This window comes from Ovis canadensis, chromosome X (assembly GCF_042477335.2).
Source record: "Ovis canadensis isolate MfBH-ARS-UI-01 breed Bighorn chromosome X, ARS-UI_OviCan_v2, whole genome shotgun sequence".
Lineage (NCBI taxonomy): Eukaryota > Metazoa > Chordata > Mammalia > Artiodactyla > Bovidae > Ovis > Ovis canadensis.
The window spans coordinates 48,238,700-48,262,203 of record NC_091727.1 but is presented as its reverse complement, the minus strand read 5'-3'; the positions used below and the strand labels follow the sequence as shown (position 1 = coordinate 48,262,203).

At 37.5% G+C, this 23,504-nt stretch overlaps 1 protein-coding gene across 8 annotated transcripts in view; it reads left to right on the top strand.

The window, feature by feature from the left end:
- The window catches only part of MTMR8 (myotubularin related protein 8), a 237,102-nt gene that overhangs the window by 55,640 nt on the left and 157,958 nt on the right, over window positions 1-23,504 (top strand). For 5 of the 8 annotated variants that reach the window (XM_070291544.1, XM_070291540.1, XM_070291543.1 and 2 more), the window contains exons 7-12: window positions 4,877-5,009; window positions 6,320-6,429; window positions 15,320-15,445; window positions 16,305-16,354; window positions 20,545-20,745; window positions 23,171-23,299. In XM_070291544.1, the coding sequence (XP_070147645.1) occupies window positions 4,877-5,009; window positions 6,320-6,429; window positions 15,320-15,445; window positions 16,305-16,354; window positions 20,545-20,745; window positions 23,171-23,299 (749 nt within the window). The remainder of the gene's footprint in view (window positions 1-4,876; window positions 5,010-6,319; window positions 6,430-15,319; window positions 15,446-16,304; window positions 16,355-20,544; window positions 20,746-23,170; window positions 23,300-23,504) is intronic. The other 3 variants (XM_070291547.1, XM_070291541.1, XM_070291546.1) reach the window with 1 other exon arrangement.

The following is a 23,504-nucleotide window of genomic DNA, read 5'->3' as shown; positions in this document are numbered from 1 at the left end:
TGAGGTTGTTGATGTTTCCCCCACCTATCTTGATTCCAGCTTGTAACTCATGTAGCCTGGCATTTCTCATGATGTGCTCAGCATATAGGTTAAACTAACAGGGTGACAGCAGACAGCCCTATTGAACTCCCATTTCAGTCTTGAACCAATTGGTTGTTGCATACAGGCTTCTAACTGTTGCTTCTTGACCCACATACAGGTTTCTCGGGAGACAGGTAAGATGGTCTGGTATACTTTAAGACAGGTAAGATGGTCTAGTATACTTTAAGAGCTTTCCACAGTTTGTTATGATCCACACAGTCAAAGGCTTTAGCATAGTCAATGAAACAGAAGTAGATGTTTCTCTGGAATTCTCTTGCCTTCTCTATGATCCAATGAATGTTGGCAGTTTGATCTCTGGTTCCTCTGCCTTTTTTAAACCCTACTTGGACAGCTGGAAGTTCTTAGTTCACATAATGCTGAAGCCTAGCATGCAAAATTTTAAGCATGACCTTATTAGAATGGGAGATGAGTGCAATTGTCTGATGGTTTGAACATTCTTTAGTACTACCTTTCTTGGAAATTAGGATGAGGATTGACCTTTTCCAGTCCTGTGGCCACTGCTGGGTCTTCCAGATCTGCTGACGTGTGGAGTGCAACACCTTTTTGGCATCATTCTTTAAGGTTTTTAAATAGCTCTACTGGAATTCTATCACATCCACTAGCTTTATTAACAGCAGTGCTTCCTGAGGCCCATTTGACTTCATATGAACTCCAGAATGTCTGGCTCTGGGTGACTGACCACAAAATCATAGAAATCCGGTTCATTAAGATCTTTTTTGTACAGTTCTTCTGTGTATTCTTTCCATCTCTTCTTGATCACTTCAGCATCTACTAGTTCTCTACCGTTTCTATCCTTTATTGTGCCCATCTTTGGGCAAACTATTCCCTTGATATTTCCTGAAGGGATCTCTAGTCTTTCCTCTTCTGTTATTTTCCTCTGTTTTTATGCTTTGCTCATTGAAAAAGGTCTTCTTGTCTCTCCTTGCTATTCTTTGGAACTCTGTGTTTAGTTGGATGTGCCTTTCCCTTTCTCCCTTGCTTTTCATGTCTCTTCTTTCTTCAGCTATTTGTAAAGCCTCCTCAGATAACCACTTTGCTTTCTTGGTTTTCTTTTTCTTTGGGATAGTTTTATACTGCCTCCTGTACAGTATTACAGACCTCTGTCCATATTTCTTCAGGTACATTGTTTGCTAGATCTAATCCCTTGAATCTATTCATCACCTCCACTCCATATGCATAGGGGATGTGATTTAAGTCATACCTGGCTGGCCTGTTGCTTTCCCCCTCTTTCTTTAATTTAGGCCTGAATTTTGCTATGAGAAGCTGATGATCTAAGCCACAGTCAGCTCCAGTACTTGTTTTTGCTCACTGTGTACAGCTTTTCCATCTTCAGCTACAAAGAATATAATCAAGTTGATTTCAGTATTGACCATTTGGTTATGTCCATGTGTAAAGTCATCTCTTATGTTGTTGAAAGAGGGTGTTTACTATGACCAGTGCATTCTCTTTTCATAATTCAGTTAGTCTTGCCATGTTTCATTTTGTTATCCAAGGCCAAACTTGCCTGTTACTCCAGGCATCTCTTGATTTCCTACTTTTGAATTCCAATCCCCAGTAATGAATAGAGCTGCTGCTTCTTCTTCTTCTTCTTCTTCTTCTTCTTCTTCTTCTTCTTCTTCTTTTTTTTGGTGTTAGTTCTAGGAGGTCTTCTATGTCTTCATGGAACTGTTCATCTTAAACTTCTTCAGCATAGGTGGTAGGGGCATAGACTTGAATTACTGTGATGTTGAATGACTTGTCTTGGAAACGAACAGATCATTCTGTCATTTTTGAGGTTGCCCCCAACTACTGCATTTCAGACTCTTTTGTTGATTTTGAGGGCTACTCCATTTCTTCTATGGGATTCTTGCTCACAGTAATAGATACAATGTTCATCTGAGTTAAATTTGTCCATTCCCATCCATTTTAGTTCACTGATTCCTAAGATATTGATGTCCATTACTTCATGGCATGTAGAAGGGGAAAAGGTGGAAGCAGTGACAAGTTTCCTTTTCTTGGGGTCTAAAATCCCTGTGAATGGTCACTGCAGCCATGAAATCAGAAGATGATTGCTTCTTGGCAGGAAGGTGATGACAAACCTAGACAGTGTATTAAAAAGCAGACATCACTTTGTCAACAAACGTTCGTATAGTCAAGGCTATGATCTTCCTTGTGGTCAGGTACAGGTGTGAGAGCTAGACCCTAAAGAAGGCAGAGTGCCAAAGAATTTATGCCTCCAAACTGTGGTGCTGGAAAAGACTCCTGAGAGTCTCTTGGCCAGCAAGGTGATCAAACCAGTTAATCTTGACAGAAATCAACCCTGAATACTCATTGGAAGGACTGATACTGAAGCTTAAGCTCCAGTGTTTTGATCACCTGATGCAAGCAGCCAACTCATTGGAAAAGTTCCTGATGGTGGGAAGGATTGAAGGCAGAAGGATAAGAGGGCATCAGAGGATGAGATGGCTGGATGGCATCACTGATGCAATAGACATGAACTTGGGCAAACTCTGGGAGATAGTGAGGAATAGGGAGGCCTGGCATAGCAAAGAGTGGGACATGACTGGGCAACTGAACAACAACAATCATCCTTCAGTTTCTCAGAAGTTTGCTGTCTTGCTTCAACTAAAACTGCATTTGACATTCAGGGATTAGAAAGAATTTAATCAAATCTGTGTCTTTCACCATTATTAATCTTAAAAATGGTAAAGAGAAGTACCAAGCTTTTGAAAAACTAAAGAATTGGTGCCCTTTGTCCAAATGCAAGATCAAAAAGTCCATCTTTTTTTAAGTGTATTTTATTTATTTATTTTGCTGTACCAAGTCTTAGTTGTGGCACGTGGGACCTTCGACCTTTGTTGATACATGTGGAATCTTTAGTGTGTGTGTGTGTGTGTGTGTGTGTGTGTTCTCAGTCATGCCCGACTCTTTCTGACCCCCTGGACTGTAACCTTTCAGGCTTCTCAGTCCATAGGATTTTCCATTCAAGAATACTGAAGTGGGTTGCCATTTCCTTCTCCAGGAATCTTTAGTTGTGGCATGAAAATTATTAGCTGTGGCATGTGGAATCTAGTTCCTTGACCTGGGATTGAATCTGGGCCCCCTGCCTCGGGAGCATGGAGTCTTAGCCACTGGAATACCAGGGGAGTTCCTCAAAAGTCCGTTTTAATAGGTCCATTTTTCCTCTCTCAGAGGACATACAAATATCTAGCAACACTCCTCTTCTGGATGGCTAGATCGATGCTTTTATTAGAAACTGTATTGTAGTGACAAAGTTCCATCCTTATGAGTTGATCAAATCTGGGTTCAGACCTTGCCTTCAGCTTTTATCCATATGATTCTGGTTGAAACTGGTTCACATCTCTGAACTCATCTTCTTATGAGGATAATAAAAGTACCTATCTTTAGTGGTTCTTGTTGAGGATTAAATGAGATAATATATGTGAAGGATCTAGCACAGTATCTAGTATACACATACTGGGGGCTCAGCAAATATTATATATTCTTTCCTACTTGAACATCAGGCTGCTTATATATAGCAGTTTCTCAGATATGCCAGACCTATTCCCAGAGAGTGTGTAGTGGTATGATGTAGCTAGGTATCTGTAGTAGCTGGCCTTTCTGCTGCTGCCCAAACTTGGGTAGGGACTGCTATAATTATTGTTTAATTTTTGGATGCATCCTTCAATCATAAACTTTCTTGTTACTAGGTGGTTGTTGCTTACACCTCCTGAGGTGTCCCTTTGATATTTGTCATTAATTTAATGAAAGCTCAGTGACATTGTGTGATAAGAAGTCAGAATTACCATTGTCTTTCCCTTTAAAAAATATCTTGCATTCTAGGTAGAATATGTTAACTTCTAGATTTTTTTCCTGCATGTGTTAATGTCAATAGTTTGTGTTTTTGAGGTTTCAATAGCATTCTTAAATTTTAAATGCTATTATTTTAAATTCTTAAATGCTATTATTTCAATAGCATTGTTAAAATTTTATTACTACAGAAACTATACTCTATCCATATACATGCTCCTCCTACCTTCTAAAATGCACAGTAATGGGAGACTAGAAAATAAGCCCAGACAACATTAGTAAGATGGTTATCATTATAGAAGGTATTTTGGCTGTTTTATAGTTTTTTGATTAATGTCTCCTCTCTGCAAGTCCCATTTACTCTCTACCCCACCCAACGTTCTTCATATGACCTGCAAGTGTTCTGATTATAACAGCTGAATATAGTGTTAAAATGGTCCTTGGTAGCTCCATTTCAATTTTATCAATGAGTGAAAGTCATGTATCTCATGAAGTCATGTTTTAGACATTTTTCTACAGTAGTTCTTTATAATTAACAGGCCCTGAAGTTCTTAGACTTCTTTCTAGAGCTTCTCAGTTATAAATACTTTTGAACTTCTCAATTATAAAGACTTTTTTCTCAATATAAAGCCCTTTCAGGTGAGAAAACATTTGTTTGTGATAGGAAACTCAAAATTATTATTTTAGTTCTTCAGATCAGACATCCTCATAGCTGCCATATCCTTCAATCAATCTCTTAAGCTGGGTTTTAATAATAAAATAAAAATACTAAATCTCCTTATCTTTACCTGTACTATTCTGTTACTTAAAATACCTTATCTAAATGCCAATGAAATTCTCTTCATTCCAGAATGTGCTGTATCTTATCTGACTTCAGTTTTAAATGGGTAAGATTTAAAACTGTTTAGAATGAAGCATTGAGATTGACAAACCATGTTCTTTCATCATCTGCTCTATCTGCTTTCTTATGTTCTCAATATTGCAGTTAAATGCCTTGGCCAACCGAGCAGCTGGGAAGGGGTATGAAAATGAAGACAACTATGCCAACATTCGCTTCAGGTTCATGAGCATTGAGAACATCCATGTGATGCGGAACAGCCTGCAGAAACTCTTGGAAGGTACAGGGATTTCACCTGGGCTAGGCCAGAGGCTAAACACATTGCATAATTACATAAGGAAAAAGTATGTCTGATTTTGGGGTAAAATATAAAAGCAACCAGCAGAGCAGAATCAATAGGTGATAAGATTTTTGACTATATTATGAATCCAGTTTGCATACCTAGTACTGAATTATAGCAGTGTTGGTCTGACAAAGGAACTGCAGTATTTAGTTTCATAACTCTGTGGAGTCCATCTGGGTTTAATTGGAAATAATTTATGGAAATAATATATCTGTATAAAATTATAGAGATTGCTATGTAGAGGTGGGTAGATCAACACAAATATAAGTGAATTTGGGATTTATTTCATCTTCCTCATTTAATCTGCTGTAAAGAGTCAGTCCAGTTTCATCACTGTGCTGATAAAGGGGGTGAATTTAGACTTCAAAGGAATAAAACTGTTATAAGGCAGTTTGGGTCATCTGTCATAGCTGCAAAATAATTGGGATCAGAATGGGGGCAAGGTGAGATCAGGCCTCACAGGACTCTTGAGTCTAGAACATTTCTCCCAAAGCCACTATCCAGGATTCCATGATGTGATATGTCATCTCAGGCACACATTAGGGAAAACCTGCCCTCCTTAAGTGAACTTGTTCTTCCTCTCCTCAATTTTTTACTTATACTGTCTGCCAGGACCTCTCCTTCACACGACCCTTATCAGATCTTGTCTCCTAGTCTGCAGCCCTTTTAGGGTATTAGTATTCCTCTTCCTTAGGTCTCTTCCTCCTTTCTTTTTTGTCCCAGAATATTACATAGTAGGAGAAGAGAACCTTTTGCAGATTTTTTTTGAGGCAAAAGATTGCCCAGTGCAAAATGCATGAAAATTAACATAATTTTTTCAACTGTTGAGACAGCACATAACTGCAAGGGAGTAGGTGGTGATGTGGAAGTAGACAGATGTTAAGGGCTACAGAGTTAGGATGAGTAGGAGGAGTTAAAATGGGAATCAAATGTGTTTTCTAATAGCAGGAGATGTGAGTATTTTCCTATGGATACTAACTCAGTCTTTGGTCTCTCTTCTTTAGAAATTTCTGTGGTCTTGGGGGTGGATTCTATGGACTTGAGAAAGCAGAAACCCAAACTAGGAGATATGGTAGACTCTAGCTCTAGTACTGTCCCTGATTCACTGTGTGATTTCCAACTAATTATTTAAACTTTCTGTGCCTCAGCTTCCTCATTTACAAAATGGGAATCCACTTTGTCCCCTTGCGTGTTGAATAAACTGAGGTAATTGTGAATTTCAATTTCTGCTTCCTTTTCTACCTTAGTTTGTGAATTGAAAACTCCAACAATGAGTGAATTTCTTAGCGGCCTGGAGAGCTCAGGGTGGTTGAGACACATTAAAGCTATTATGGATGCTGGAATTTTCATTGCAAAGGTAATAATCAGGACTTTTAAGAACTTGCACTGACTTAATTATGGGATCTCTTAAAGTAGCAGTGTATCATGGAAAGAATATAAGAAAAAGACACCTGGTTTCTAGATTTAAGTCTACCACTAATTTAATGTGTGCCCTTGGCAAATCTCTTTCCTTCTCTAAGTTTGATCCTCTGTAAAACAAGGTGGTTAGACTAGAATCTAATGACATAACTTTTCTCTGGGAGGGGGGTACTGAAACTGAACTCTTTGACAATATGATTGACCCTCTCCCCTGGAAAAATGTACGTATGGCTATGCATACAGAATATAGACCTTAATTTCAGAGACCTCAGATCTCTGGTTAAAAACTCTTAAATAATATCTCATGGTCCTTCCAACTCAAATACTCTGATGTATTTTTGTGTTGATTCTAAGGTACCAAGTGGAAGTAAGACTGGGTATAAAATAAATGCAGTTTGTTTCTATGGGTTTTCAGAGCTCTGAGTATAAAGCTGACCTTTCTGATGTCTTTGTATAGGTCTGCCTCTTAATACAGTCTAAGCAGACTTCATCACTCATTTATGCTGAGTCACTTTCTGACCTTCAGAACCCTGGCTTCTGTATCATTTATTAGGTGATGTTAAAAAAAAAGAAGAAATTTGGAGTGTACATTTTCTCATTTTGAAATTTTGTTTATATATTCCTACATGAGATCTTCCTCTCTTCACCCCACCCCAATTATTTGGTACAAGTGAAGAAAAGGAGAGAATCACTTTCACCACTCTTTTGACATTTTCTCAGTTGAAGATGAGATTTATAGCCTCTGCCTTAAAAGGTTTTTAAAAGAGTGTATGTATTTAACTATCTTAAATATCTAGCCCTAATGTTTTTCAATTACCCAGTCCTACTGCTTACATTTTTCATTACAATATATTATTAGTGCTTACTGTGTGACCCCCCTAGGTCATTTCAAACCCATTATTCTAGCTATTCTTTATACTGTTCCTTTTTTGCATGTACTATACCCATATATTTGTATTTCCTTTCTGAAACTGACTTCATGAGACCAAAGAGAGTGAGAATGGAGAAGGGAATAGATTTGGTAGATAGTACAACCTCATAAACATTTGTAAATTAAAATGAATGGATGAAAAAAAAATAGGCTCGTGTTTGTACAATTATCCTGTGTTTCCCATCTCCATAAGCACCTATATATCCCCAGCTTGAAAAAGTCAGCCTTGAATTTTCTCTGTTCCCCTCCATCTGGTAATTGCCTCATCCTATGAGCTATCCTCAAGTGTTTCTCAAATCTATCCTTTCTTTCCAGCCTCTGCCTTAAGTACTATAATAACTTTCTGACTGGTTTACTTGTCTCTAGTAGTTGCTCCCCAGTTTGGCCACCAAATTAATACTAAAGTCATCTTTCTTGAGCAAATATGATAATGTCACTTTAAACTCAAAATCCTCCAATGACTCCCCATTGCCCATAAGACCCTGGCAATCATGAAATCTTTTTGTTCTCAAAAACCCTATAGTATCCCTCCCTCTCTCTTTGTCTCTCATTATCTTTATTTATTTTTCTCACTATAAAAATTATACATGTACATTGTAGAAGTAAATAATTCAGAAGTATATGTACATTGTAGAAGTAAACAATTCAGAAGTATATAACATAAAATGTATATATTCCCTGTAGTTATCCCCCACAACATATACATCACTATTAATAGTTTAATGTATGCCTCTAGATCAGCACTATTTGAACTTCCTGTGTTGATGGTTTCCTTTGTGGCTCAGAAGATAAAGAATCTGCCTGCATTGCAGGAGACCTGTGTTCGATCCCTGGGTTGAGAAGATCCCCTGGAGCAGGAAATGGCAACCCACTCCAGTATTCTTGCCTGGAATATTCCATGGACAGAGGACCTTGGAGTCATAAAGAGTTGGACATGACTGAGTGAGAGGGTGCTGCCCAATTCATGTGATGTTGGAAATGTTCTGGATCTGTACTAATACAATAGCCACTAGCCACATGTGGCAGTTGCATACTTGAAACATGGCTAGTGAGAGTAAGGAGTTTAAATTTTTTTTTTAGATTCTTTTTTTATATAAATTTATTTTGATCAGTTTAAATAGCCACTTGCGGCTAGTGACTACCATATGGCACAGTACAGGTCTAGATTTTCAGCATATATAATTATATATAGGGCTTCTCTGATATCTCCCTTGGTAAAGAATTATAACACTATATATATTATTATTACTACTTTGTAAAAGTAAGATTATGTTGTGTATATTTTTCTGCAACTTTTTATACTTAATATATGATAAATATTTTCTAGGTCAGTTCAATCAGTACTACCTCATTTTTTTTTCAGTGGCTATATAATATTCCATTAAGTGAATATTTGAATTTCATTTATTAGGTGATATTAAAAAAAGAAATTTGGAGTGTACATTTTCTCATTTTGAAATTTTGTTTACATATTCCTACATGAGAACATGCTCTCTTCACCCCACCCCTATTATTTGGTAGAAGTGAAGAAAGGAGAGAATCACTTTTCACCTCTCTTCTGCCATTTTCTCATTTGGAGATGAGATTTGTAGCCTCTGGCTTAAAATATTGGTCCCTGTTAACAGACAATTCAGTTATTCACATTTTTTACAAACGCAGACATTGTTGCATCAAATAGCCTTGAACATATTTCTTTATATGTGTCAGCATTCTTAAAAGTGAATTTTACTAGATGTGGCCAAATTGTCCTTAAACTAGGTTACACCAGTTTCCATTCCCACCAACAATGCCTCTCTCTATATAGCCAGCAATGGTTATCATCAGTCTTTTAAATTTTTGCTCATTTGATATGTCCTGTTTTGATTTGCACTTCTTTAATCATTGGTGAAATTGGACATCTTTTCCTGTCTACCAGTGACTTTTCACTCCATGTCAAGCCCTAAGGAAAGAGTGTAGCTGCTACTATTAGGCCTCTAATACTACCTGAGGTATTTGGTTAACTGGGAAGTTTAAAAGGTTGAGAACTTTTTTCCAGATTTCTGTAACTCTTATCTTGCAACCTAACTATTTTTCTAGGAATATCATTTTTTTTGGTACCGTCTATTACAGAGGTTACTCATTTTCCCACACCCCTGAACCTCACAGTTCATGGCAGGTTCAATATTCCCCTTGCTTTTTACAAAACTACTTCCTCCTTTTAGGTCTGTTTCAATTAGCTGTGCTGCTCTATACCTCTCCTAGTGGCTCTCTTTTCTCTAAGTACTTTGGAAACCATTTTAGGCAGGTGACTTCCTTTCTATCCTGATTCTTCCTCTCAATCCTGGGAGATTTGAATGTCCATGTACAAACCTATAAAACAGTCAGCACTGATAGTTCTTTGAACTTTTATACTCCAGTTCTCACACTTTTACTCCAGCTAACCTGATTTTTCTGTCCCATAAAGACCTCTGCACTTTTAACTCCATTTTTTCCACCTTTTCCTACTTTCTTCCCTATGGAGCCAAGACCTAGTGGTGTAGCACCTCATCCATTCCACCTTGCCTCTTTATCCTTCCATTCTATCTACCCTGCTAATCTCATTCATTCTCTGCTTTCTCTGCTTTTATATCCTGACTACTAAACAGTGCTACAAAGGAATAAATCCCATAGCCATGTTAATTGGTATTGAGTTTATGGTTTATAATATTGGTTGGGTCCCAGCCCTGTTCCACCAAGCAGATATTTCTAATATGTATTTTACTTTCAAGCTGGCTATAACACTGTTACTTTCCTCTCTATAAGCACATATTCTGGAGAAGGCAATGGCACCCCACTCCAGTACTCTTGCCTGGAAAATCCCATGGATGGAGGAGCCTGGTGGGCTGCAGTCCATGGGGTCACTAAGAGTCGGACACAACTGAGCGACTTCACTTTCACTTTTCGCTTTCATGCATTGGAGAAGGAAATGGCAACCCACTCCAGTATTCTTGCCTGGAGAATCCCAGGGACGGGGGAGCCTCGCGGGCTGCCATCTATGGGGTCGCACAGAGTTGGACATGACTGAAGCGACTTAGCAGCAGCAGCAAGCACATATTCAGACTTGTCTCCATCTTTATAGAAAAATAAAGGTAATCTCTCATCTTCCCACACAACTATTTTTTCTCCTTCCTTGCTATCTTAGAGGAAATGGTGCTTCATACCTATATTCTTAATTCTATCCCCTCCTTCTTCAAGGAAACTTTTCCCCCTATATTTTCTTTTTCCCACCTCTCTTACATTTTTAATCTTTTCCTTTCAATGGTTTCATCCCTCAGAAATATGCTCGGCACTTTTTTTTTGGTGGGGGGAGCTACACTGGGTCTTTGTTGCTGTGAGGACTTTCTCTAGTTGCAGTGAGAGGGGACTACTCTCTAGTTGCAGTGCATGGGCTTCTCATTGTGGTGACTTCTCTTGTGCAGAACAGGCTCTAGGGCACACACACAGGCTTCAGTAGTTGTGAAACACAGGCTTTGTTGCCCCATAGCATGTGGAATCTTCCCAGACCAGGGATTGAACCCATGTCCTCTGCATTGGCAGGTGGATTCTTAACCACTTGGCCACCAGGGAAGTCAACTTAATACTTTCTTATTCCTAAGAAAAGAATTTTTCTTATCTTCTATTTACTGTTCTCTTTCCTCTTGCTTAGAGCTTTCTTGAAAGTAATTGACCTTCCTTATTTGCACTTCCTCACATCCCTTCACTCTGGAGTTCACTATAATCCAGTTTCCTTCCATACCATTAGTACTCTTCTTGCTGAGGTCTCTAATGATCCCTAACTTGTCAATCTCAAGGTCACTCTAACCTTTGTTCTGTTTTCACCACTCTGCTACATTTGGCATTGTTATCCCCATTCTCTTTGAACCATTTTTGTAGTCCTGGCCTTAATCCAACTACTGTTTCCTGGTTCTTTTTCTACCTTTCAGGCTTTTTCACAAGCTGACTCCTTTAATAGCTTTCTCTTTCCTCTACTTTCCCCTTAAAAGTTACTGCTTTTTAAGGTCTTTCCTTTTCCCACTGTGGTCTCTGCGTGGACAGCACCAGTCATGCAGTTTCACTTACGATCTCTATTCATATTGTGGTCACATCTATACTCTGGCTCAGTTTCCTCGTTCTCCTGAACTTCAGACCCACATATACAGTTGTCCACTGAATGCCCCACTGGGCATCCCCCAACTACCTCAGAATCTCCATGGCCTCAAATGAAATCTTACCTACTCTGAACACTAGCTAAAACTTGTTTCTTCCTCTGTGTTTACTGTTCAGGCTAATGGTATTGTCATTCACTTATTTATTACTAAATGACACATTTAAGAGTCATTTTTGACTTTTCCCTCTCCTTCATCCCACATCTATTCTCACACTATGTCCTATTAAACTTTTTTTCTTAACCTCTCTCTTCTCCTTTTCAGCCCCACTGCTACTACCTTTATTCAGGTGCTTATTGCCTTTCACAATTTTAGTGGCTCTTTGACTGATCTTTCTAAATCCAAACTTATGCCCTCTTATTCTCCTTTTTGTCACCATAGTGAATACATCTGATCATGGTACTTCTCTGCTTTTAACACTCCAGCAACTCCCTATCGCCACCAGATAAAGTGCACACTTGTCAATCTGAACCTTACCCTCCTGGCCAGACTTGTCTCTCCTCACTCCCTCACTTCTAGTGTAGCCTCAACCACCAAGCTAGTTAATAATTCCTCACCTGTGCCATGCCTCCTTGCCTTTGTAAATATTGTCAGATTATGCCCCCTGCCTGGAATATCCATTCCTCCTGGTCTATCTGACAAATGTCTACTCATCTGACAAGGCCAACTTTAGTTGTCTCCTCTTCTTTAGTTATTATATGCCTTTGTTGTATCTGGTGTTACCTTTCATTGTTTTAGTTATCATTGGTTTGTAGTCATTCATTTAAATGTTTGTCTTTTTTGTATTCCCAGTGCACACTATAATGCATCTTGTATAGTCACTCAGTAGTTACTAGCTAGGTGAGTAGATGAATGAATGCGTGAATAAATGCTGTTCTTCTTCCTCACCTGAAAAAATCCTACATTTTCTTCAAGGCTCAAGCTTCCCTGGCTCCTACAAAAGGCTACATTACGCTATAGCATCAGTTTTTCCACTGCATTGTATTTATTACCTTTGCTAATCCTGAATAGTTTGCTCATTGAAAGCAGAAACTGAGTCTCATCTTTGTATCTCTAATCCTGAGCATATACATGACATAGAGGGATACATAATTAAGTGCTAGAATGAATAAGTGAATGCTGAATAGATCCCATTGCCAAAATTGCCCAGGTGGAGTAACTGCCCATATTTTTACATCATTCTGATTACATAGAAACTTACCTAAGACAGGTAAACCTCTCCACCTTAAGTTAAAAGTATTTATATTAGTAAGACTAAGTGGCTAAAGATTCTGAAGCAAATTACTGTCAGGTCTGGGACTGAGATGCAGAACTGTCCAGTTTTTGAGCATGAATTCTTCCTCTTGCCCACTCCTCGCTATAATAATTGATCCATGTCTTCTTCAGAAGTTTTATAAATGTACATCTTCCTTTGTTTTTCTTTTTACCCATATCATGTGTGTTTTGGGGTTTATTTATTTATTTTTTACTTTATAATATTGTATTGGTTTTGCCACACATCAACATGAATCCACCACAGGTGTACACATGTTCCCAATCCTGAACCCCCCTCCTTCTTCCCTCCCCATAAGATCCCTCTTGGTCATCCCAGTGCACCAGCCCCAAGTATCCTGTATCCTGCATCAAAACTAGACTGACGATTCGTTTCTTATATGATATTATACATGTTTCAATGCCATTCTCCCAAATCATCCCACCCTCTCCCTCTCCCACAGAGTCCAAAAGACTGTTCTATACATCTTTGTCTCTTTTGCTGTCTTGCATACAGGGTTATTGTTACCATCTTTCTAAATTCCATATATATGTGTTAGTATACTGTATTGGTGTTTTTCTTTCTGGCTTACTTCACTCTGTATAATCGGCTCCAGTTTCATCAACCTCATTAGAACTGATTCAAATGTATTCTTTTTAATGGCTGAGTAATACTCCATTGTGTATATGTACCACAGCTTTCTTATCCATTCATCTGCTGATGGACATCTAGATTGCTTCCATGTCCTGGCTAATATAAACAGTGCTGTAATGAGCATTGGGGCAGACGTGTCTTTTTCAATTCTGGTTTCCTTAGTGCGTATGCCCAGCAGTGGGATTGCTGAGTCATAAGGCAGTTCTATGTCCAGTTTTTTAAGGAATCTTCACACTGTTCTCCATAGTGGCTGTACTAGTTTGCATTCCCACCAACAGTGTAAGAGGGTCTCTTTTCTCCACACCCTCTCCAGCATTTATTGCTTGTAGACTTTTGGATAGCAGCCATTCTGACTGGTATGAAATGGTACCTCATTGTGGTTTTGATTTGCATTTCTCTGATAATGAGTGATGTTGAGCATCTTTTCATGTATTTGTTAGCCATCTGTGTGTCTTCTTTGGAGAACTTTCTATTTAGTTCTTTGGCCCATTTTATGATTGGGTCATTTATTTTTCTGGAATTGAGCTGTGGGAGTTGCTTGTATATTTTTGAGATTAGTTGTTTGTCAGTTGCTTCATTTGCTATTATTTTCTCCCATTCTGAAGGCTGTCTTTTCACCTTGCTTATAGTTTCCTTTGTTGTGCAGAAGCTTTTACTTTTAATCAGATCCCATTTGTTTATTTTTGCTTTTATTTCCAGTATTCTGGGAGGTGGATCATAGAGGATCCTACTGTGATTTATGTCGGAGAGTGTTTTACCTATGTTCTCCTTTAGGAGTTTTATATTTTCTGGTCTTACATTTGATCTTTAACCCATTTTAAGTTTATTTTTGTATATGGTGTTAGAAAGTGTTCTAGTTTCATTCTTTTACAAGTGGTTGACCAGTTTTCCCAGCACTACTTGTTAAAGAGATTGTCTTTTCTCCATTGTATATTCTTGCCTCCTTTGTTGAAGATAAGGTGTCCATAGGTGCGTGGATTTATCTCTGGGCTTTCTATTTTGTTCCATTGATCTATATTTCTGTCTTTGTGCCAGTACCATACTGTCTTGATGACTTGATGACTGTGGCTTTGTAGTAGAGCCTGAAGTCAGGCAGGTTGATTCCTCCAGTCCCATTCTTCTTAAGATTGCTTTGGCTGTTCGAGGTTTTTTGTATTTCCATACAAACTGTGAAATTATTTGTTCTAGCTCTGTGAAAAATACTGCTGGTAGCTTGATAGGGATTGCATTGAATCTGTAGATTGCTTTGGGTAGTATACTCATTTTCACTATATTGATTTTTCCAATCCATGAACATGGTATAGTTCTCCATCTATTAGTGTCCTCTTTGATTTCTTTCACCAGTGTTTTATAGTTTTCTATATATAGATCTTTAGTTTCTTTAAGTAGATATATTCCTAAGTATTTTATTTTTTTCGTTGCAGTGGTGAATGGAATTGTTTCCCTAATTTCTTTATCTATTTTCTCATTATTAGTGTATAGGAATACAAGGGATTTCTGTGTGTTGATTTTGTTACAATGTTTTATTTTCTTTTTCATTCCCCATGTGTGTGTGCTCAGTTGTGTCTTACTCTTTGCAACACTATGAACTATAGCCTATCAGGCTCCTCTGATTCTCCAGGCAATCCTATGGACAGAGAATAGTGGAGTGGGTTGCCATTTCCTTTTCCAGGGTCATTCCTCATATAGGATACCAATATTATGAGAAGAAATTAATGTAGCCCAGTTAAGACTAAGTTCTCTGCTGTATTGATGGTAACTGTATATAATTAACCTGACATGCTATGTAAAAGTTGTTTATGCTACTTTTTGCCTCTTGTCTTTACAGGCAGTGAAGATAGAAAAGACCAATGTCTTAGTCCATTGTTCTGATGGGTGGGACCGCACAGCACAAGTCTGCTCTGTGGCCAGCATCCTCCTAGATCCATTTTATAGGACATTCAAAGGACTCATGGTAAGAGAGCAGTGATTGGATTTTACCTTGCTCAAGTGGGCAGTTATGAATAGATCAAATATAACTCTCAACCGACTTGTTTTCTATAAGAAAGAAGTCTACAAAAACAACTCATTTTCAGTTTAGCTTCTTTCACTAAAATAGGCATTTACAATCTACATACTTTCCATTGCACACTCAACATAGTTCCTTACCCATCAGAAGATAAGTTGGATATAATAGGCTGGTTGGTGTAAGGTAAAGGAAAGACTCAAAAAGTTAACAAAGTTTAATGGATGATTGTTAAATAAGCAAACTGATGGGCTCATCATCTTCATTGTCAGCCGTCTTGATGTCAGACTGATGTTTGTTTTCTGGTGCTGAATCCAACACTTCTTACTTTGTCTTTCTATGAAACAGAACTTACAGTAGGAGTTTATCCTCATTTTTCTTTTGGAAATGCTTTATTTTTTTTTTAATGGTTGAAATGCATTTATACCAAGATTTGTTCTTAGTACAAACTCAAATACTGCCTTTGGATTCCTGTTTCTTCATAGGTTGAATTTAATATGTTTATCAAAGTTTAGTTATGACTCATATAGCCTGTCACACATTATGTAAAAGCCAAAAAACAAAAAAAAAGTGACAGTACAAATCCAGAATGATTTCTCCTGAGAGCTTTGAAATTTGAAGATAACCTTTATAGGCCTTTAAAGGAAATCCAAATTACTTATTTATCATTTGGGAAATTAACTTTATGATCATTCAACACAAATTTGTACGAAGTCCACTTTAGCAAAGTGTTTTGATATGTTATAGGTATGATTAATTAATTTTATGATTTTTCTAATGCAAAGTTTTCTTTTTCTATAAAATGAAGATCCTGATAGAGAAAGAATGGATATCCATGGGCCACAAGTTCTCCCAAAGGTAAAAATATCCTCATTTTAAAGGTGGAGGCTAAGGAGAATTCAGTAGGGTGAGATTTATCAAAACCCTGATATGTTCTTGTCTAAGAAGGAAGAATAAGTTGAACATGGCATAAATCTCTTTTCATCAAGAAACACATATTCCATAAATAATGCTAAGGATCTAGGGACACAGTGGTAACTAGACTGTCATATCTGCCTTCAAAGTGAAACAAATGATTATATCAAATCATTAAATATTTCAAGGAAGACTAAACATCATAGGCCACAGAGGAAAAAGAACTTAACTGTGTTTGAAGAACACAAGATAGGCTTCCAGGAATAGGCAATTTTTAAGGATGAATTTTAGGGAATGAATAGGAGTTTGCTAGCGAGAATAGTGAGCATTCAGGTAGAGGGAGTAATATCTAATGCAATGCAACTTTTAATCTTTTATAAGAAAAAAGGCATTTGCGTATTTTTGTTCTTTGGTAAGAGATGGATGCAAGGACTTATATTTATTTAGTGATCTAGTGCTGCTATAAGCCAAATAGCCTTACTGAGACTTTGTGTGTTATGAGAATAACAAATGTTTACCAAATACCTAACAATATGCTGTAAACTATGTGAGACACCGAGTTGATAAAGGCACATAAAATATGAGTTTTTCCCTCAAGGAGGTTGCTGTTTAAGTCTTATTATCCCACATTTGTGTGTATACATTTAATTTCTTTTGATTACCACTCTCTAGCTATTTGGGTCTATCTGTTTGTTCTTCTTTTGTCAACAAACTTTGGTCCAGGCAATATGCCAGGTTTTGAGGGGACTGTATTGGACCAGATGTGTTTGCTGTCCCTTCTTTTATAGAAAATAACATCAGTGATGACAGTATAATATGACATGGGCTTCCCAGGTAGCGCTAGTGGTAAAGGACCTGCTGGACAATACAGGAGATGTAAAAGATAAGGTTTAGGTCCCTGGGTTGGGAAGATCTCCTGGAGGAGGGAATGGCAACCACTCCAATATTCTTGCCTGGAGAATCCCATGGACAGAGGAGCCTAGTGAGCTACAGTTCATATGGTCACAAAGAGTCAGACACGACTGAAGTGACTTAACACACACACAGCATGATAACTGCTACAAGGGAACCTTACCCATTCTGGGCAAAGGAAAATTCCTAGAACTGGTGGTATTTTAGAACATTAAGAAGAGGAGGTTGATCTATTTTTAGGTTTTGAGACATCTCCAGACTATTTTTCACTCTGGCTACACCATTTTATATTCCCACAAACAAGTAGGATGGTTCCTTTTTCTTCATATCCTTGGCCAGTATTTGTTGTGTTTCTTTTTGAGTTTCTTTTTGGGTATATATCTGAGAAAAAACAAAAACGTTAATTTAGAAAAATACAGTGCACCCGCATGTTCATAGCAGCATTATTTACAGTTGCCAAGTTGTGGAAGCAACCTAAGTGTCCATCAATAGATGAGTGGATAAAAAGGACGTTGTATATATAGATAGATATACAGTGGAATACTACTCAGCCATAAAAAAAGGAGTGAAACTTTGTCATTTGCAGCATCATGGATGGACTTTGGAGGGCATTATGCTAAGTGAAATGAGTCATACAGAGAAATACAAATACTGTATGATATCACTTATAAATGGAATCTAAAAAGTACAACAAACTAGTGAATGTAACAAAGAACTAGTAGACTCACAAATGTAGAGAACAAAGTAGTGGTTAGGAAGAAACTAGGGAAGAGGGGTAAAGAGAGGAGTAGGTAGGAAAGGTAAAGGAAAGACTCAAAAAGTTAACAAAGTTTAATGGATGATTGTTAAATAAGCAAACTGATGGGCTCATCATCTTCAGTGTCAGCCGTAGGTAGGAAATTTTTTAAGAGGGTTATGAAATTATATGAAATCATGTGTCTGAAACTTGTGAAAATTATAAAGCACTATAGATTTAAAGAATCTTTCATGCAAAAAAGGTTTAAAAAAGAAGATTGTGTAAATCAAAACTATAATAAGATATTGCCTCACACTGGTCAGATGGCCATCATCAAAAAAATCTACGAACAATAAATGCTGGAGAGGATATGGAGAAAAGAGAACCCTCTTGCAAAGTTGGTAGGAAAGTAATTTGATACGATCACTATAGAAGACAGTATGGAGATTCCTTACAAAACTAGGCATAAAACTACCATATGACCCAGCAATCTCACTGCTAAGCATATACCCTGAGGAAACCAAAATTGAAAAAGTCATATGTACCCCATTATTCATTGCAGCACCATTTACAATAGGTAGGATATGGAGCAACCTAGATGTCCATTGACAGATGAATGGATAAAGAAGCTGTGGTGTGTATTTACAATGGAATATTACTCAGCCATTAAAAAACACATTTGAGTCAGTTCTAATGAGGTGGATGAACCTAGAGCCTATTATACAGAGTTAAGTAAGTCAGAAAGAGAAAAACGAATGTCATATATTATCATATATATATATATATGGAATCTAGAAAGGTGGTACTGATGAACCTATTTGCAGGGAAGGAAAAGAAATGCAGACGTAGAGAACAGACTTATGGACATTGGGTGGGGTGGGAAAGGAGAGGGTGGGATGAAAGTAGAGAGTAACATGGAAACATATATTATACTACCATATGTAAAATAGATCAGTTCAGTTGCTTAGTCATTGCCGATTCTTTTTGACTCCATGGATAGCCAATAGGAATTTAAAATAGATAGCCAATGGGAATTAGCTATATGACTCAGAGAACTCAAATTGGGGCTCTGTAACAACCTAGAGTGGTGGGATGGGTGGGAGGTGGGAGGGAGGTTCAAGAAGGAGGGGGCATATGTATACCCATGCCTGATCCATATTGATGTATGGCAGAAGCCCAATACAATACTGTAAAGCAGTTGTTATTCATATTGATGTATGGCAGAAGCCCAATACAATACTGTAAAGCAGCTGTTATTCAATTAAAAATAAATAAATTTTAGAGAAGATTAAAGATTTGAAATAAATAGTGGATGTTTTGTAGAATGACTCCTTAGGAGAAAAGAGGGATATAGACTTCCATCCAAATGAAAACATTTAGCTTGAGGTATAATCAAGAACCACCCTTACAGCAGAAAGCAAAGAGGAACTAAAGAGGCTCTTGATGAAAATGAAAGAAGACAGTGAAAAAACTGTCTTATAACTCAACATGTGAAAAACTAAGACCATGGTGTCTGGTCCCATCACTTCACGGCGTATAGATGGAGAAAGAATAGAAACAGTGGGAGACTTTTTTTTCTTGGGCTCCAAAATCACTGCAGATGGTGACTGAAGCCAGGAAATTAAAAGATACTTGCTCCTTTAAGAAGAAAATTAAATCCTTGATCCATAGAAGAAAATCTATGACCAACATAAACAGCATATTAAAAAGCAGAAACATTACTTTGCCAACAAAGTTGCATATATAGTCAAAGCTGTGGGTTTTCCAGTAATCATGTATGGATATGAGAGTTAGACTGTAAAGAATGCTGAACGCTGAAGAACTGATGCTTTTGAACTGTGGTGTTGGAGAAGACTCTTGAGAGTCCCTTGGACAGCAAGGAGATCCAACCAGCTCATCCTCTGTTGTCCCCTTCTCCTCCTGCCCCCAATCCCTCCCAGCATCAGAGTCTTTTCCAATGAGTCAACTCTTTGCATGAGGTGGCCAAAGTACTGGAGTTTCAGCTTTAGCATCATTCCTTCCAAAGAAATCCCAGGGCTGATCTCCTTCAGAATGGATTGGTTGGATCTCCTTGCTCACATGAAGCTAAATATAGCTGTTAAATTAATTAAAATTAAATATAATTGAAAATTCAGTTCCTTAGTCATATTAGCTACATTTAAAGTGCTTAATAGTGACTGCCGTATTGGACAGCACAAATATGGAACATTTCAATCATTGTAGAAAGTTCTATTGTAGAGGATATAAAAGGAAATAGAATAGATGACCAAAGGGTTTATGATCTGGATAATAGTGAAAGTTGCTGGTGGCGAAAAGATCCACTGGGGTTAATGAACTTTGAGATTCTAAGTGTTATTTAGGCATTAGATATTTCCTTACCAATTCCAACACAGAAACTGAAGGTGACCTTGCTATAGCCTGTTCCAGACAGTGTAATCCCTGATGTTAATCATTGTCTTTCTTTACCTTTATTTGTATCTCTTAGGTGTGGCCACCTGGATGGGGACTCTAAAGAAGTATCCCCTATTTTCACACAGTTCCTAGACTGTATCTGGCAATTAATGGAACAGTTTCCATGTGCCTTTGAATTTAATGAAAATTTCCTGCTGGAAATTCATGACCATGTTTTCTCCTGCCAGTTTGGGAACTTCCTTGGAAACTGCCAGAAGGATCGAGATGATCTGAGGTGAATTCAGTTTGTGAGAAAACACTAAATAGGGAGAGAAGATCAGTATAAATTTACCAGTCACCCTGAATTTGGGACAGCAGTTCACAAAAGGGGAGGAGATGACAACTATAAAAATAATTTTTGAAGCATAAAACACTTGGAATTTTATTGGTATTCCTCAAAACCTCAGAATCTTTATCTGTGAAATAGGGTTAATAATACATAATTTTCAGATCTATCATGAGGAATCAATAAAGCAATGGATGTGCAAGGGTTTTATAAGGAATGAGTGTATGAGTAGTCATTAGCTACTGTCCTTTATCATTTGTGTCTAAGATCACTAAATAGCAGGTCATAGGCCAAGTCTGGCTTAACAGGTATATTCTGTTTCATCTGTAGAGTATTTTTTAAACTGTTAATTAGTAGTCAGTATTTGAGTATCATGATATTTCACATAAAATCCAGTTGTTTTAGGATTTTTTCCAAAATCAAAAAGCCATTGTGGCAAGATATTCTGCAAAATCAGGAACTCTGGCAGTACTGGACCTGCATTTTCTAATGGCAATAATCAGCTGGAGCTGAATAATAGACTGCTCCATTTGAATGAAGCAAGCTCACTCTTGTCTGCCACAATTCTCACTACTTTCTGTTGTTTATTCTCAGCTCACTTCGTATGTTACTTCCCCAGCTCCTATAGGCACTTGAATTGGTACCAGACTTAAACTCTAACATCCTCATAATGTATAAAATGTAAATAATTTTTGAAGTTGACAAGACAGAATTTCTGGGAATAGCATTCTCCTTGTTTTAGAGTCAGAGAAAAAGAACAGAGAGGCGAAGTGACTATCTCACAATCCACTCTTGTTTCAGAGTTGTTAGCTGAGTAGCAGTTAGCTCAAGTTCTCAGGCCCTGCTATGATATATCCTGGATAAGTCAGATGATATCTCTAATTCTGTTTTCTTGTCAACACTGAGAACAGTGGTGAACTTTGCTGCTTCAAAATCTGTAGTTACTTAGTAGCTTCTGTGCACATTTCTATTTCATTTTGCAACTAAAACTTTCTTACCCTCTTCCCAAATGCTTATAAACACATTTGTTCTGTCTCTGACCTGCTTTTCTAGCACTAAAATCAGAGATCTTTTCCGTATACTTTTTCTCCACCCTCTTAAAATGAGGCTAATATATCCCCAACCCATTCCTCACACAAATCTGAATCTCCATGTAAAAGTATGAAAGTTGAAAATTTTAACATATGCTTTAATAGTTATTATATAAAACAAGCAGACATATCATTCATCCATGAAAGAAAAGACATGGATTCTAGGATCCGAGAGACCTGGGTTCAGATTTTGGCTTTGTCACCTACTAGCTGTGTGACTTTTGCAAATTAATTTTTGTCTCATTTTCTCATTATTATTTTGGGAATAAAATATCTCACAAGGTTTTATTATGAAATTTAATAGAGTATTTTAAGTAGAGTCTGGGACAGTGTTTGACACATAGTAAATACTTAACAAATACTATTTAAGTTACCTCTGCAAGATTTTTTTTTTTCTTTTATCAACCAACAACAAATAAGAAAGATGCATATACAGTTCCTTTGGCCTCATTGAAATGGTCTGAGGATTCTAAAAGTTATAAGACTACAATTTTTACGTCATATATCCCGTATCACTTCTCTTTGTTGTCCTCCTAGAGCTTTCTTTGACACTGTATGAGCAAATGAACTTCCCATGCATGGATACACAGCAGCTTTCATTGGGGACAATGAATTCCATGCTTTTTTGTGTTAACTAAGTCACTCCCCAGGGACTCAGCTAAGGGATAAGAAGAATCAGTCTTGTAATATAAATATCACAATCAGTGCTGCTCACCTAGACAACTCACAAATATTTGCTAATATAAATTGCTAAATTGTCTTTCACTGTCTTATACCTTCTGAGTGGAGGAGAAGCTGGCTTGAAATAAAATATAGAAAAGCCAGAAATTCACCTCTTGTCTGTTAATTTACCAGATTTTTAAAAGGAATTCTAGAATTTTTAAAAACTGGCAAGGTTATTCATAAAATCCAAGATTTGGAAGAGACCTTAAAGATCACATTATACAAATGAGAAAGTAGGCCCAGAAAGGGCTAGGGGCATCCCTAAGATTACATCACCAATCTGTGGCAGAGACAGAGTGTCTGCATATATACTCGGCACATGTGGTTCTTCAGTGTGGAACTCTTTCTAATCTCTTTAAAAATGGATAAGTTGAAGCCCAGATAATTTGTTACTCTATCATTCTTCATTACCATTTTTTTTATTTTCCTTGTATCATATCCTAGCCTTCTGTCTTAGGTTACTTGTTAATAGAATTTAGATGATTGTCAAGTTCAGCAAATCTATTGATGTTACCTGCTTGCTGCTTTTAATTTTTTGGCTTGTTTTTCTTTTCTTACAGAATATATGAGAAAACCCATTCAGTGTGGCCTTTCTTGGTTCAGAGGAAACCAGACTTCAGGAACCCTCTCTATAAAGGCTTCACTATGTATGGGGTACTCAATCCTAGTACTGTGCCCTACAACATTCAGTAAGTTCCTAAGCTGTTCATCCTTTCTTACAGCAAGCCCCAAGGCCTCAGCTTCTTTGCCTCTCCTTGTATAACTGACATCATCTCCATAACCCAAGCTATAGAGTAGGACATTCTCTCCCAGATTACCCATTCCTTGCTGCCTCTGAAAGCAAGACCACACTCCCATTGGTTTTCAGGGCTTTGTAGTTACTTGCTTAGGGAA